Source organism: Centropristis striata, chromosome 20, assembly GCF_030273125.1.
Source record: "Centropristis striata isolate RG_2023a ecotype Rhode Island chromosome 20, C.striata_1.0, whole genome shotgun sequence".
Taxonomy (NCBI): Eukaryota; Metazoa; Chordata; class Actinopteri; order Perciformes; family Serranidae; genus Centropristis; species Centropristis striata.
Window position 1 is genome coordinate 9,198,693 of NC_081536.1, and position 15,078 is coordinate 9,213,770.

Consider the following 15,078-nt stretch of genomic DNA (forward strand, 5'->3'; position numbering starts at 1 on the left):
AAACAATATGAGCCTGCAGTGGCAAAAACAAGCACTTGACAGTTGACAGCTGCACTGTTCAATACTGGACCAAATCATTTAGACACAAAAATGTAGAAAAATATTGTCCAGGTTGACAAAATATTAAAGATTCCCTTTAATGGCAACAAGTATTCATCTTCTTAGGTCAGTCAGTGCAATTCAAAATAATACATCACCCACTCCCTTTTTCAATTCGGAGCGTCATGCCTTTAAACTGATTCCTTAAAGCCCAGAATGAGGCTCATTCTGAGAGTTATCTTGGGAGGCTTGGCAACTCTTAAAAAATAGCCTGGTTCCACAATAAATAAAAGCTATTTAGGCTGTTTCCCATGACACGAGTGAACACTGACCTGCAGGATAATCTGTCACTGACAGCAAACTCAATTCACTTAACCCAGGGTAGCATTTAACTAGAAGGAAGGGAAGTAGCATCTGCTGCCAAAAACACAAATATTTTCAATTGAATTCTAGCACTAGAGCTCATATTGATTTTCTAAATACCATTAGTTTTATTTGTTGGTCAATAAAATACCCATTAGATGTTCTATACTTTGAAAAAGTTGTTTTGACGCTTTTAATACTTCTGTACATAAGTACATAATTTGATTGGTTACAGTAAATTGATTTGCACTGAATTATCAGTAAATTAATCTGAGTGAAATACTGCATTGCTTTGCAGCTAAGCCTGCTTTCATGTTTGTATTCAGGCCTTAAATGGGGAACAACACATTCACTGAGATCACCAAATAGATGGGTTTATTTACCAATTATCCTAAACAAAGGCAAATATGTGTAATCTCCCAAATGTCAGAAAATCTTGCACAATCTGTTACTGCAAACAATGGTGGGACAATTTCAGAAATGGCTGAGGAATTCACAGTTTCAATGTGCAGCGCTGCATGGGCTTTGAACACAAATGTGGCATGAGACGCCAACTGTTAGCCAAGACAAAACTAAGCGGACAAGTGAAGATTAATCTCTTTGTTGAATATTTTCCCACATTAACACCTCCCCCTTACTCCGAGCTCTGGAATCTAACTGTTGTTATGCATGCCAAGGCGCTTGCGTGTGCAGAAAAGAAAAAAGCTCTACTGGTCGTTGATCTCTGACTTTCCCCAAATTTAACTTGTACAATCAGTTAATTCTAGGAATGTGTAATAGAATGTGAAGTTCAATCAACTCAACCCTGCAATGCTAAGTTTGTAATTTGTGTGCTTACAACACAATCCTATAGATTTATGTCAGTTTGTTTACACGTCACGGTAGATAAAAAGTGAGCTTGTCGTTCTGCTGACAACCAGTGAGCTTGCTGTGAGCAATACAACCAGGGACCACAAATCATACTTTGCAGTGTGTATTCTAGCCAGCAGGCATCCTCAGGGAAAAGGTAACTGTGTTTACTAAAACAGTCGCTGGAATGAGAGCTCTCACTAAGTGCTGAAAGAGCGGCATGGACATATTCATAGCAGGTCTGAATTTTCCGAGCCTGTCTGAAGTTCAGGGTCAGCGGGGCTGCAGACCTGGTCAGCACCCTAATCACTTGAGAGATCCCACTGCGAGCGTGCTGGGTGCTCAGTGTAATCATCACATCTGATCTGGTGGGCCATTCAATCACTCAGCAAACAACAGTGGGGGCAGGGTCTGTCCTTGAGCACAGCTGAGGACCCCGAAAAGATGCCAATAGAAGTGACACCATACAGTTTACCCAGAGTTCCCAGCTGTTCCCTGCATTCACATCAGCAGCTCAACGATTGTCTGAACACAGCTCAATGGACTGTGCATCTACAGATACAAATATGTATGCGTTAATGGAGACATTTCTAGTGTTAAAGGTATGTAGGATGCCAAATTGTCCAGTAGGTATCACTGTTGTGTTTTGGGTCACTTTAGGTTTAGGCGCTACATATGTATTGGTATATTTTTGCCAACACAGCCATGTGCTAAGTAACCCTTCCTTCAACCAGAATTCCTGGGTTTAAGCTTCACTTAGCGTCTGCCCTGCCACAGTGCTCACCCGCCCTGGGCCCCACAATGGCTCTTCAGAAACATGGGTCACGTCATGGACACTATGTGCATGTTTTCATACAGTCTATGCATGAAACCAAAACAAAGACGCTTAAGCGCTATAAAGTGTATTGGTGAAAGACGTATTCAGATCCCTTACTTAAGTAAAAGTACAAGTATAAGTAAGTCATATCTGCCTTAAAAATGTAGTGGAGTAGAAGTATAAAGTTACATAAAATGGAAATACTCAAGTAAATACACCTCAAAACTGTACTTAAGTACAGTACTTGACTAAATGAACTTGTTACATTCCACCACTGTTTATCGGTGGTGGAATGTAACAAGTTCATTTACTCAAGTAATAGAAGGAAGTGCAGATCATCATAAGTGACTAAAGTCACAAACTCCCACAAATGATTTTTCACTTTTGTTAACATTGGGAGAGAGGGCAAGGCCTTGGCTGAGGTTTCCGACTCCCCCTTAGTGTTTTATATTGCTATCCAAATTGTGAAGTACTCACAGAAATGTCCTCTGGCAGCCCATTTGGCACCTCCATTGCCCTGTCGTTTACTTGCACATTGCCCCTCGTCACAAACTGGATCACTGAGGAACTATCCTGTGGGTTGAGAGAGGGTGGATTACTGTTACTATTACAATTACAACAACCTGCAAGGAAATTCATCAAGCCTCTGATATGACTCTTACCCTCTTGAGGATTTCAGTGTTGAGCAGAACTTTTATGTCTATGCTCAAAGCTTCTTCTTTTAATTGTGGACCCAGACTGCAGGAGATGGTCATACACGCTCTTCCCGGCCGGTCACAGTCCTTTTTTTAGAAAAGAAAAGAGAGGAAGAAACGTGGAAAAGAGCAGGAGAAAGTGCGTGTGAGAGGGAAGGATTTGTGATAAACAGATGTTACACTAACTAAAAAAAAAAACAGGAACCCTCACAGGGGGTGACTGTCAGTGACCTCTGAAATGTCAAAGTGCAGTGTGAGGGCTGCATATTTACCAAGACTTTGCGCCCTGATTTGGTGAAGAAGGCAAATATGGAGTGGAAGATGCTTTCTCTGTCCTGGGGGATGGTGCAGGGTGTGGGGTTCCTGTGAGGGGTGCAGTTCCCTCGGCCATCAGCCACCTGAGACAGGACAGTAAAAAAATAAATAACTGAGCTGTGTTGCCTACAATTTAAAAAATGCATATCCATTGAACAGAAATGAGGTCATAACAGAGTTGAGTTAAAGGGGAGGTATGTTGCTTTTGGCTTTGACAGCAAAAAATGTAGACACAAGCACTTTTGTCACCTAAACTGGCTTAATCCCACTATTGTTATGAGTCTCCTGGGCTCACAGGAAGTTCTCCCCAACAAGAAGCTGGTACCCCTCCCAGACAGATTTCCCATATGGAGTGATTTAGAGGTGTCTGCTTTACTGCCCAGCCCCCGGGGAGCACTTCCCCTTTCCCCTCTCCTCCGTCCGACCTGAAGCTCCAGAGGTGGAAATCTCCTCCGGCCTTCCTCATTGTCCGCTCTGTTGCCACCCAGCATGCCTGAGCTTTTATTGCCGTGCTTTCTCATGTCCTGTGTTTCTGCTGTCGTTTGCTGGTGTGAAGATTCATAGGCTGTACTAAATTTAACCCTCATGAGAACAGAAATTTCACATTAAATAGTGAAGATTGAGGGATTCTGTGCAGAAAAACTCGTACATATGGAGCAACAGTCACAAACTTATATATCACGTCTGAACAAATGGAGGTCTGTGTAAAATGTAAGAATATCTGGCTATAAAATATAAGTGTGCAACTGTCCGGTGTGCCACAGGCTAGACGCAGTGTTAACAGCATTAATGATGTGTGTTTCCAGGCTGGGGATGGTACTGGGCAGTAGCCAGCTCTGCAGGTGTCCCATTCCCGTTTCGTGCAAGCTGTCTGATCCCCTGAAAGTGATTCCAGATGGGCTCAAGGAGGGTGGGATACAGTCAGCCCTGTCTACCCATTCACAGTAAATACAATTAACAGCTTGAGCTCCCCCATGATCTACCTATATGAAAGGAGCAATGCAAGGGTTAAGAAAACATTTAAACCCAGTGGGAGTATTGTGTTTCTTTATCTAAATGCAAAATGTTGTGAAACTAAATGGTTGGATAGCGTCAGTAGCAACGTCAACACCTCCGCTTCGATTTTCACTGGCCCGCTGGTACCTCACACTAAGCAAATTGGCCATGCCCGTGACAAAAAGCCCACCAGTTTCGCAGCTTTCTGTACATAAAAGTGTCCTCTGAGGTGGGATCAGGCAGCTGTGCCATGAAGAGAAGCAAGACAGACGGGCTTAGGTGGGATAAATTAGCTAAAAATATGGCTGCCTGCAGGTGAATAAACTAATAAATAATGATTTGGGCTGCAGATAGACTGCTGTTGGCATCCACCTGTGTTTCAATGATGTGGAACATGTCAGCTCCGTTGCCAGCTAGCCGGTTGGGTATCCTGATGTCCACAGTGGAGCCAGGCAGCCTGCTGGGCCCCTTGTTTATGGCCTGGAACCACATCACACAGAGACGGAGAAGGTTGGAGACAAAGGAAAAGAGAAGTGAATATATAGAGTGACGTGATATACTGAAAGTCTTATATGGGCCGTGCTAGAAGTACCTGGAAAGTGAGATTGAGAGGCTGAAAGTTGCACTCCATGTCTTCCAGCTGGACGAAGCGCGAGGCATCGATGGAGTTTCCATACACAAAGGAGCTCGGTGTCACCACACTGCAAACAACAGCCACAGTATAATGCATTAACTATTTATTGAAATGCCAACAGACATAATCTTAAAAAAATCTCTGGCTTTAGTCATGTTATTAGCTGGATGCCAGAGTTTTCTTTAGCAGTTGAGATATGAGTCAGATGAGTCCAGCTACAGCTAGACACACAGCAGCTTTATCAGATGTCAGCCTCCTGCAGGATTTGGGCTGTTTTACATCTCTTTTCCTTCCCTGTGAAGCTGCGCTGTGATAAAGCCTTCAGAGATAAGGCTTTTCAAGTTGACATGCTCCATACTGACTAAAGCACTCCCTCTCCTCCCAACAGATGGGAAACCAGTTCAAGCTGGTTCGTCTTTAAGTTTGTCTAATAGTACCTACACTGTTATGGTTTGTCTTGTTCTTACCCAGTAATAGCTGTGTCGGTCTCATGAACCAGAGGGATGGACAGATCCAAACTGTTGTCAGAGAGTTTGTGCTCGGGATTGGCACTGCGACAAGAAACAGTAAAGTTATTCAGTCACTTTGTATATAAATTCATATAGGGAATAAAGGATTTAATAATACAAACACGCACAAAAAAATGTATTTACATGGCATTCGTTTGGCCTATTTGTGGAAATAAATCAGCATTTTAATTCACAGGACATGTTACAGTTTGTTCACACCAGATGAAGAGAGATTTTTTGCCTTGCATTACTTGCATGAGTTTGACTGCGGGATCTCATTTTTGTTTATTCATGCTACAGTGAGATATACCAGTGTAAACAATCATGCAACTTATTTCCATCATCCTGCTGCTACAGCGCCACCTCAGTGGTATAAGTAAACACATTTTGCTGATTTAATTGCAAAAAACGATCAAAAGTATGCCAAAATAACAACAGCATGATGCTGATATGTAAAAAGTCTAAATTAATGCTTTGTCAGGTCTGTCTGCAAAACAGACAAGCAAGCAGTTTATGTCATTTGCACCAAGGGATGCAAATTCTGTCTTTGTATTGAGTTTGTATGTAATCTCAGTGTGAAAAATGAGCTTGGCGTCTGATGTAAACGCACCATTAGTGTATGCACTCAAATGTGAGTCTCAATATTTACCTTTTTGCTTGAACTAAGAACTGCAATGTGTCATTTTCACCAGAGAGCCGACTTGTGTCAAAAATCACAGCAAAATGGTACTGTTGAGAAAAAGACAGAACAAACCACAGTGTTACTGACTAGATCACCGACCATGAAACTGTTTCTTATTTAAAACAGTGTGTTGTATGCAGGCAGCAGGAGGCTTCTGCACACAAATGCACTGTGGTGTGTATAATACATGCAGTTCTACCATTTTGCAAATAGTTCTCTCTTAGTTTGAGCTACCTTGGTCTGCGCTCTCATGAAGGGAAATCCCACGCTGCATTTGAGGAAGTCCAAATCAACAAGTGCACAGGAAATACCCTTCTCTTCCTGCGAAAAAACAGATAGACAGAGAGTGAGAGGAGTCAGACAGACTGGAGACAGAGACAGAGACAGAGTGGAGTGACACGCTAAAGGAGATGTAAGACACAAAGAGGAAGACGAAGTAGACAAGACGCAGACTGATAGGGAACAGTTCTGATAAGGAAAAAAGCATCAGCAATGGCTTTGGGTGGCAAAAAAAATGCAAATATCACATGGATATGAAGTTTACTACATAAGCTTGGCAATAGTAGAACCTCTACTGCAGCTTTAAACACACACACACACACACACACACATAGACACACACCTGCCATCATTTACAGTAAGTTCACTGTTAGAAACACTCTCTATGTGTAAAAGAATAGGTTCTCATATCTTATTTAAGTTCTAAATTAGGTTAAATGAAGAATGTACAAAGCAGTGATGGCACACACACATCTTAGCGGGTGGGTAATTGGACAACCTCCAGGCTGTATGTTTGGAAGCTTGTCTAAACAATATGGAGCTTCACCGGCTGCGCTGTGTAAACACTCAGCCTTGACCCTACGAGGAGTAGGAATTCTTTTAGCGAGAGTTCACAGAGAGGCTGTCGGCTGAGCTCGTGTGCTGGGAGCATGAAAGAGGGCAGAGATACTTCAGTGTTAAAGAAAAAAAAAAGACAGAGTAGCGCTGCTGGAACACTGAGCTAGGGGCTTAAGGTAAGTCATACAAAACGTCTGCATGCATCGGCTGCTGTCCAGTTCAGGCCTGTGTTTATAATGTGTTTCCAGAAGTGATGAAAAAAAAAAGGTGTGAAGGTTGTCTCTGCTGGCATATTTAAAGGTAGACATCCATCCATCCATCCGCCTTATTCAGCAGATTCACAGTGTAAGTCAAGGGTGTGGCTGCTCCCTCAATCTTCATTAAGTCAGCTTAAATAAGCAGCGCTGCCCTCCGTATGGAGACTATGGCGAGCCCTGTCGGGGGGGTGGGGACCCCAGTGCGACTGGCAATGATGGAATTTCCTCTATTTCCTGTATTCCTTCATGCTGCTGTGCAAACATCGCCTGTCCCTTGGGGATGGGCAGGATTGGGGAAGTCAGCCTGTTTACCCATCATCCACCTGGCAGCCCTTGAGAGAGAGCAGAGCACTCGGACATATGGTGTGTTGTGTCTCCATTGGGAGAAGAGTGACAGAGTCTGTTTGTTCAGCACTTCTTCACTTTCATTCTCTTGTCTTTTTCTGTCAGGAACAAATACACACTGGGGTTTTAAGCAATGGCAGGCCCACTAAATATCACCAGGATTGTTTAAGCTGCTTTAGTGTCAGCTGAAGCTTCTACTGGAGTAGTACGTCAGTGTTGATGACAACACACAGGAGGCCCATTTTCTGCATGTCTCTTTATGTCTCCATCCACTTTGGTATTTGTACACTTGGCTTTGCTTCAGTCTATCTTTTCCAAGCCAGTGTCATTGCCTGCTTTACACTTTCCACACAGGTATGAAGATTATGATCTACCTTTGGCTTTCATTGCATGTGCAGAGCCGCTCTTCACAGCCAAGAAAATCAGCGATTTGTATATTCTTAGGTTTGAAGGTCCACTGAAATTCACAACTTCACACATTTCTCAGTTGCATTCCCAATTTCTGGACTTTTTACCACCAGGCTCATCTGTTCCAACTGTTAAATCACCAGAAACCAGTGGTGGAAGAAGTAGTCAGTTCCTTTTACTATAGTAAATACTACAGCACAATTATACTAGTAAAAGTACTGCTTTCAAAACTTCAATAAGCAAAAGTATAAAAGTATAGTAAGAGATAGTTTGGATTTATTTAAGTGGGTTGTGTGAAGTAAATATATATATATATATATACATACATATATGTGTGTGTGTGTGTGTGTGTGTGTGTGTGTGTGTCATTTGTATGTTATTTATTATATTGTGACACACTTTAAAGTATCACTGGACAAACATCCACAAATATTATGGTGTTGATTCATATTTTACCTCAAATATCAGCCATCCCGGCTGCAACATTAACATTTTAATATTGATTTATTATTCTTTTTAGATAACTGTGTGGTTTAATCCAACAAATCATGATTTAGAAGCAGGTATGTCTTGTGCGTAAACTTTTAATCTGTAAAATGAGTAATTTTGAGAAAGCCATAGTTCTTCAGTGGAGTGGAATTATAAACCACTGCCAGAAATACAATGACACAAAACATCTGCCAGCCAGAACTGACAACTCAGGCATTTCAGAGATTAAAAAAAAAAAAAAAAAAAAAAAAGAAAACACAGAAGCCAGTGGAACAGTCTCTGAATCCCATGAGAGTGAAAGCAGTGCTCCTGAAACCAATTCACCTCCACAACTCCCTGACAGCTTGTGTTGCAAGAACAACAGACAGATAACACACCCCACTCTTAAATATGAAGGGGGAGTGCAAGTTCACGCTTTGCTCACTGGAGAGAAAAAAGCCTCAGGGGAGGATTGGAAGCTGACCTTAACTTTGCACAAAGGGGTCACATCATCACCTCGGACTTCTCCAGTAGTAATTAGAAATGTCTCAACGAGCATATGGTCATAAATCTGCCTGGTGGCCTCTTTGTCATCACTTCATACTGTTCACTTCCTGCTCCCTTTGTGCAGAGGGCCACCCTGACTTATCAGGTTCCTGAACAAAATGAGCTTCTGTGGTTGGTGGTAACCTGATACTTAATTAGTTCATTAGATTTGCTATGAAACTCAAACTGAAACGCTGTTTTTCTAATATTTTCCAGCAGCATGTATTCTATTTAAATTCAATTTCAACTTCGTTGGGGGTTTTTGAAATCGTGTCACAGGTTGTGTGCGTTACAGATGATCTTATCCGTCACAGGGGTGCAAAACCCAGCTGGAGGATAAACATGAGGTCCATTATGAGGGGAAAAGCCTCCGTGATGGATGTTGTCCCCTCTAGCATCTGCTGAGCTGGTGCAAGCTTGTGTCAGAGCGCCCTGACTGACTGACGTGGCGTTTCTGTCAGGGCCTCTTTGCAACAAGTGAGCGAACAGACATGAGCAGAGGCAGAGGTGGCCGCTGTGAAATCCATCCACAAGGAAAATCTCTCAGGTTTAATGTGGGATGGCAGTGGGTTGATATTTCTTTAGCAGAGACAGAATGATGAAATTGTTTTTTAGAGGTCAAAGAGTGTGAGATGATCAGGATCTCCATGAAGGTAAGCCTTTATCCTCACTCTACACGCCTGCATTCAACCCATTAAATATGGCTGTTTCTTGACATAAATAATGGGATTTGATCAGCACATAAGTCAAGCTCGAGGGAAGATGAAGTATGTGTTCTGCTCATATGTTGTTGACATGGCGTGTCTGCCTTGAATGAGTCAGAGAAGCATGTGACAGGCCAGCCAGAGGAGCTGTGAGATGGGACAGCTGTTGCAGATGCTCCCCTGCTCTTTATCCTTTCATCTGCAGGGCTGCCTATACTGCTCCAGCAAAGCTTTAAGTTCATCTATGCTCTCGCAGGTCTGTCTTTTTGCACGCTTCACTGTTTAGACTACGTTCCTGACATTTAATCAGTCTTTTCTAAATAAACTGTCTCACAGAAAATGTACATCTCAGTGGAAAATTGATGATACTCAGCTGATATGCATGTGTAAAATTTGGATTTCTACTTTATCCACATCTTTTCAGCCAAGCAACCAAATACATTCCAGAAACAAACATGCACACCCAAGTAAATAAACAGCACTCTTCAGCAAGAGCAACAGACCTTCTGCCAGAAGTTGATGTAGAAAACTTCTCTGGAGAAGTTGAAGTAGATGTTGGTGTCGTAGGCATCGTCCCCGGCGTTGGAGATGGTCAGGTTCAAAGAGACGTTCTTCACGCCTCCAAGGGCCAAATGGGGTTTGGTATGCAACCTGATGGGAACATAAAGAAAACAATGCTTTTCAGAGAATAAACTTCTTACTTGGCATTCCATAGGAGAAGCAGGATTCATGAAATATAATTTTTTTTTTTTTTGAAATTTCAACTTTAAAGAAGCACTATTATGCTCATTTTCAGGTTCCTACTTTATTTTGGGTTTCAACTGCTAGAACAAGTTCACATGCTTTAACGTGCAAAAATCACTATCTTCCTCATATTGATCAGGACTGCTGCACCTCTATTCACCCTCTGAATGAGATGCTCCATTTAAGCGCCTGTCTCTTTAAGCCAACAGAAAAAGCGTAATGTGCTCTGATTGGTCAGTGTTTTGCGGTGTCTTACATCTGCGCTCTGGAGTATAGTGGCACTTTCTTACTTACTTTTCATCAATATTCAACAATAAAATCTTCAAAACCAAAACCTACACAATCCAACATGTCCCAGCAGGAATGTGGTCCAAAATTATGGAGAAATTAACAACAATGTCAACCATGATAAAAGCTTTTCCATTTCTAAGCATGTAATGTAAACGCTGCACTATAGAGCTGGAGACATTGACAATTAAAAAATATACATCATGAGCTTACATCAGCTTGAGCTGAAAGTCCAGAAAACTTTGGAGAATGGTCAGAAACCTGATGTTTTTGCACACAGGGATTACTTTTGCATAAGTTTACCACATTATTTGACAATGCTTCCAGATTTATATGAACATCCGATATTGTAACATTATATATATGACACAGAATAGGGAAGAGCATCATAAGTCCCCTTTAAAATGTCAGTCAGCAAAGAGCAGTTGCTTCAAAATGCTTGTTTTGGGAGTAAAACAAGGAACACATAAAAGATGACTACATGACAGACACATGTTGTCACTAAATGTACACAGAGCAAAAGATAGAAAATAAAAAGAAAGGGAACTCCCTCAGTATGGAAAAACATATGGATATCCTCCAAGCATGCGTCATGGTTCCACTCCCCACACCCACATGGCCTATGACGTCAGCTTGCTTCCTCAGTACTGAACAAAAAGGCCAAGACAGAGAATGAATCTAAACTGTGAAGTCAAAGGCTTTTACCCAGACAGCAGCAGTTTCCCATGAAGCCTCAGGTCTGCAGCGCAGTCGTCTGACAGGCAGTTCTTCTCGAACCAAGTCTGCAGAGGAAACAGTAAAGTACACAGTTCATATGACCTCATGCTGTCCATGCAACATACACACCCACTGCACATTCAGACTAGGGGGCAGTATTGTGTTGTTATTAGAGATATATAGCCAGAAGTTTTTTATCCAGGAAGGCATAAATCTTTACTCTGTCTGATCTCTCTTTTAATCAGACAAAGGGTGGTCTTTGGTTTAGGGCTAAATCATGAAAGGAAACTTAAGTCAAGCAGTAAAGTTCGATGTAACGTTGATGAGCTTGAGATAAATGGATTCTGTAGGTGCTGAAAGATGTAAATCCCTCCGTTTTTCAAGAAGTGCAGACAGTGGGGAAACACATGTGGGGCAGGTTAGAGGTGGTTGCAAAGAAAATAAATGAATCAGTCTTTTTGGATTCCACTCAAGAAAAGCTAACACAGACAATAATAAGCTGGTAACCCACACCAAATCATTATAACCTCAATTTGAGCTATTTCCTTCATTCTTTCTGGTTTTCCTTTCAAGAAACAGCTTTGTTCTTCTTAATCAATCGAGGACAATCAGAATTTGTTGAAAGTGACTATTTTGTTAGGGTGATCATCGGCTTATCCTCATCTGCTGCAGCACGCCTAAACTGAAGCAATTCTGCATAAAAGTTCATGATGATTATGAGATATTGGAATAATTTATGAATATAAATCAAAAATGAGATTGAAAGAGGTTTAAATGAAAGAGCAACAAATTCTCTCTGATGCTCTTTTTCTTGCTCATTGCAATAAATCATCCACTTATTTTGAGGCTGGTGTTTGTTTTCAATGATAACAGCTTTCTTTAATCATCCATTATATATCAAAGTCCAACTACAGGGAAATAAATATCCAGTGGTCAGGGCACATTCTGCTTTACAATTAATCCAAATGTTATCCAATTTGCAATATAGTATTTGAATATCCAAATCCCAGGAGGCACAATATTTGTTGAAGGCAAAATATGTGTCAAAATACTGTTCTGAATGAAGTAGCGTACTGCTGCAGAGATGTCCAGGCCTACAAATTGTATTGGAATATTATACAGAATATTTGTTTGGTATAGATCCTTTATATCACGATAATTCAATATATTTTTCATTGATTTTAGAATAACAATGCAAAACATTATAATTCCCTCCAATATTGTGAATCATATTGCAATGGAATATCATAAAACGCCTTGAAAGCTTTGACATCTTAACTTAAGAGAATTTCCATGTACATACTGCATATCCAAACAATAACAATTCCAACACCATCATTTCATATTTCACAGTATTTTACCTCATTCCTCACTGCGATCTTGTTTCCTTTCCTCCATCGCAGCACTGGAGTGAGCGCGGGCAGGTCTCGCTCCGAGTGTCCCGTCAACACATGCTTCCCCAGGCCGTACGCCACCTCAAATGTGATGGCCGTAAACACGTCCTTTACATCTTTCTGCAGAGAGCACAAACAACAAGGCTGTAAAAAGAAGAATTCGTCCCACCATAGACACTGAACTGTTCAAACCTCAAAGAAATAAGTTTCATGTAACAGCCGGGGTCATTATAGCAATTTAACATCTTTCTCCAATTGACGCCTGGCACTGAGGCTGATTACTCTGCAGATTACTGGAAGATCATACAGTCTGGATATCATGTTATCACTGTAATCACTGTGCTAAAGATTTACAGCGTTGAACGCAGATGTAAGAATACTGATAAACCACAAAAGGATCCAAATTGGTTTAAATAGATGGGTGACAAACTCATTAATTAATTTTCTTTTTTGCCATTTTTGCTCAAAGTAATAAAAACAGGGCCACCTCTAAGTTCTCAGCAAAGGAAACTCATGGATGATTCTTTTTTTTTTAACCTGCTGGCACGGCCTCTGAGACATATTTGGCGGCTCCATCTAAGACCACAAAAGAAGTGTTTGATTTGGCATCAGGTTTGGAAACAATACAGACAGAATGAAAACAGAGAGCTAAATGTGATCAAATCCCCTATCTTCATTAGATGACAGCGCTGAAAAAACGAACATGGGAAAAGCAGATACTGATGTCTCTTCTGTCCATTACTGTTACACTCGGCTCTTTGAAGGTGGTTTGGTTGGTCTGGCTTTGTAGCAGAAACACACACACATGCTCCATAGGCAGCCTGTGTCCCTGTGCCCAACTTATGTCTCCCAACATGAAGCCAAACCCACAATGTAAACACAGAGGGCTTCCCTGTGTTGTCCGGTGGTCACTAAGGCCACTCGTTCTTTTGCACTTTTTTCTCTCTTGTCCATTATCGCAGCATTTTTCCAGCGTCCACCCACCCATCCTCTTTCCTTAGGCAGGCATGGAGCCAGTCTGGGCTTTGAACACATCACTAGTGCAGCACCCACCCAACTCATCAACAGTGAGAGAGTTATAGCAGGAAAGAGCAAACGTTTGTGCAGGACATGAATAGACAAAAACACAAGATTTGGGGCTCATTTGGGAAATGGTGCTGCGAACAGATAAAACAGGGACAAAAAATTCTGTTTTTAGAGAGTTTATGTCGTTATTTTGATGACTCTACCACTGACAGCTGAAAACAGGGTTGCTAATCACATCTATTTTTATTCTCAATTAATCTGCATATTTTAACGGTTTACTATGCAAGATCTTCCTAAAAAAACTCCTGATTGATGAGACGTCCTCCCTTTAACTGTAATGGTGGACAAAAGTCCTCTAGCAGGTTTTGTGCTTGTATGATTTCATCAATTTCAATGCCTCACGCAGAGGATATCATCGACCATCGCAATGATTCACCATGGATGTTATCATATCCCAATTTGATATATACCTTAGATGTATACAAACGTAATCAGTGTGTTTGCGGTGTCTGTATCTGCAGAGACCCTGCCCTTTGCCTGTATTTTCTCTTTTCTTTTCATTTCGCTGTGTTCTGGACATTTCTGGGTGTCACCCTTTAGACACCAAGCTCCAAAAATAGTGGACAAAATAGCAAAAAAGTGGATAAAGTCGTTCCAAAAAACGAGAGTAAATTTGTGGTTCGCTTTTTGTTGAGCCGGGGAGGAGGGGCCAAGTTTGAATGTTTACAAACAGGAAGTGACAACTGCTATCCTGCATTGTATGCCTTTAATGGTGAATCAATTCATCATATTATTAATAACATTTCCCAGAGCAGAGGCTCATTGCAGAATAACTTTCTGTCAATCAACCAATTGATTTATCAGCTAATTGTTTCAGGTCTCATTGAAAATGACAACATTAAATGCTCGTTAGCACAGTAGAACTGGTCAATAGGAAGGCTGAGTACCGCAGATGCAAGAGGTTGACCTCACATCCATCACTGGACTGCAGTTCATGCCTCATTAGACTTATAGAGACTTTGTTGTTCTAGTAGTATGTCGGCTCAGCTGGGAGGTAACATGACACAATGTTGTAGTCAGTGCTGGACAAGTGGTGGTATACTGTGTGAGGCACTGGTGAAGCCTTCAGCCTCAATAGCCATTAAAGCAGACTGCTTGAAATGGCCCCTGTCCGCTGGCCTCTGAGTGAACTGACCCCCTGGGAGTCAACTGCCCCAAACTCCCAGCGCTTATCTCACATTTTCACAGGCCACAAGAGAACTGAGGGACATAATGACCTGAAAAGAAATGTGGTGTTTTTGAACAATCTCATGCGTAGAGAGTGACTGTTATGCACAAGTACGTAAATAGGCATAGTCTTTCCATTAAATGAGTGTGCTGTGGAGTGATTTCCGCTTCTTTTTTTTTCACAGAGCATCTATTATTGTGCACATACAGGATCACTT

General features: G+C 41.5%; 1 protein-coding gene across 1 annotated transcript in view; it reads right to left on the reverse strand.

The window, feature by feature from the left end:
- Window positions 1–15,078, reverse strand: part of itga9 (integrin, alpha 9) — a 55,055-nt gene that overhangs the window by 3,738 nt on the left and 36,239 nt on the right. Inside the window, exons 16-26 of the mRNA XM_059359724.1 lie at window positions 12,575–12,727; window positions 11,202–11,278; window positions 9,968–10,115; window positions 6,134–6,220; window positions 5,867–5,946; window positions 5,176–5,259; window positions 4,667–4,775; window positions 4,447–4,554; window positions 3,036–3,161; window positions 2,731–2,850; window positions 2,546–2,641 (exon numbers count right to left, since the gene is read on the reverse strand). Coding sequence (XP_059215707.1) covers window positions 2,546–2,641; window positions 2,731–2,850; window positions 3,036–3,161; window positions 4,447–4,554; window positions 4,667–4,775; window positions 5,176–5,259; window positions 5,867–5,946; window positions 6,134–6,220; window positions 9,968–10,115; window positions 11,202–11,278; window positions 12,575–12,727 — 1,188 coding nt within the window. The remainder of the gene's footprint in view (window positions 1–2,545; window positions 2,642–2,730; window positions 2,851–3,035; window positions 3,162–4,446; window positions 4,555–4,666; window positions 4,776–5,175; window positions 5,260–5,866; window positions 5,947–6,133; window positions 6,221–9,967; window positions 10,116–11,201; window positions 11,279–12,574; window positions 12,728–15,078) is intronic.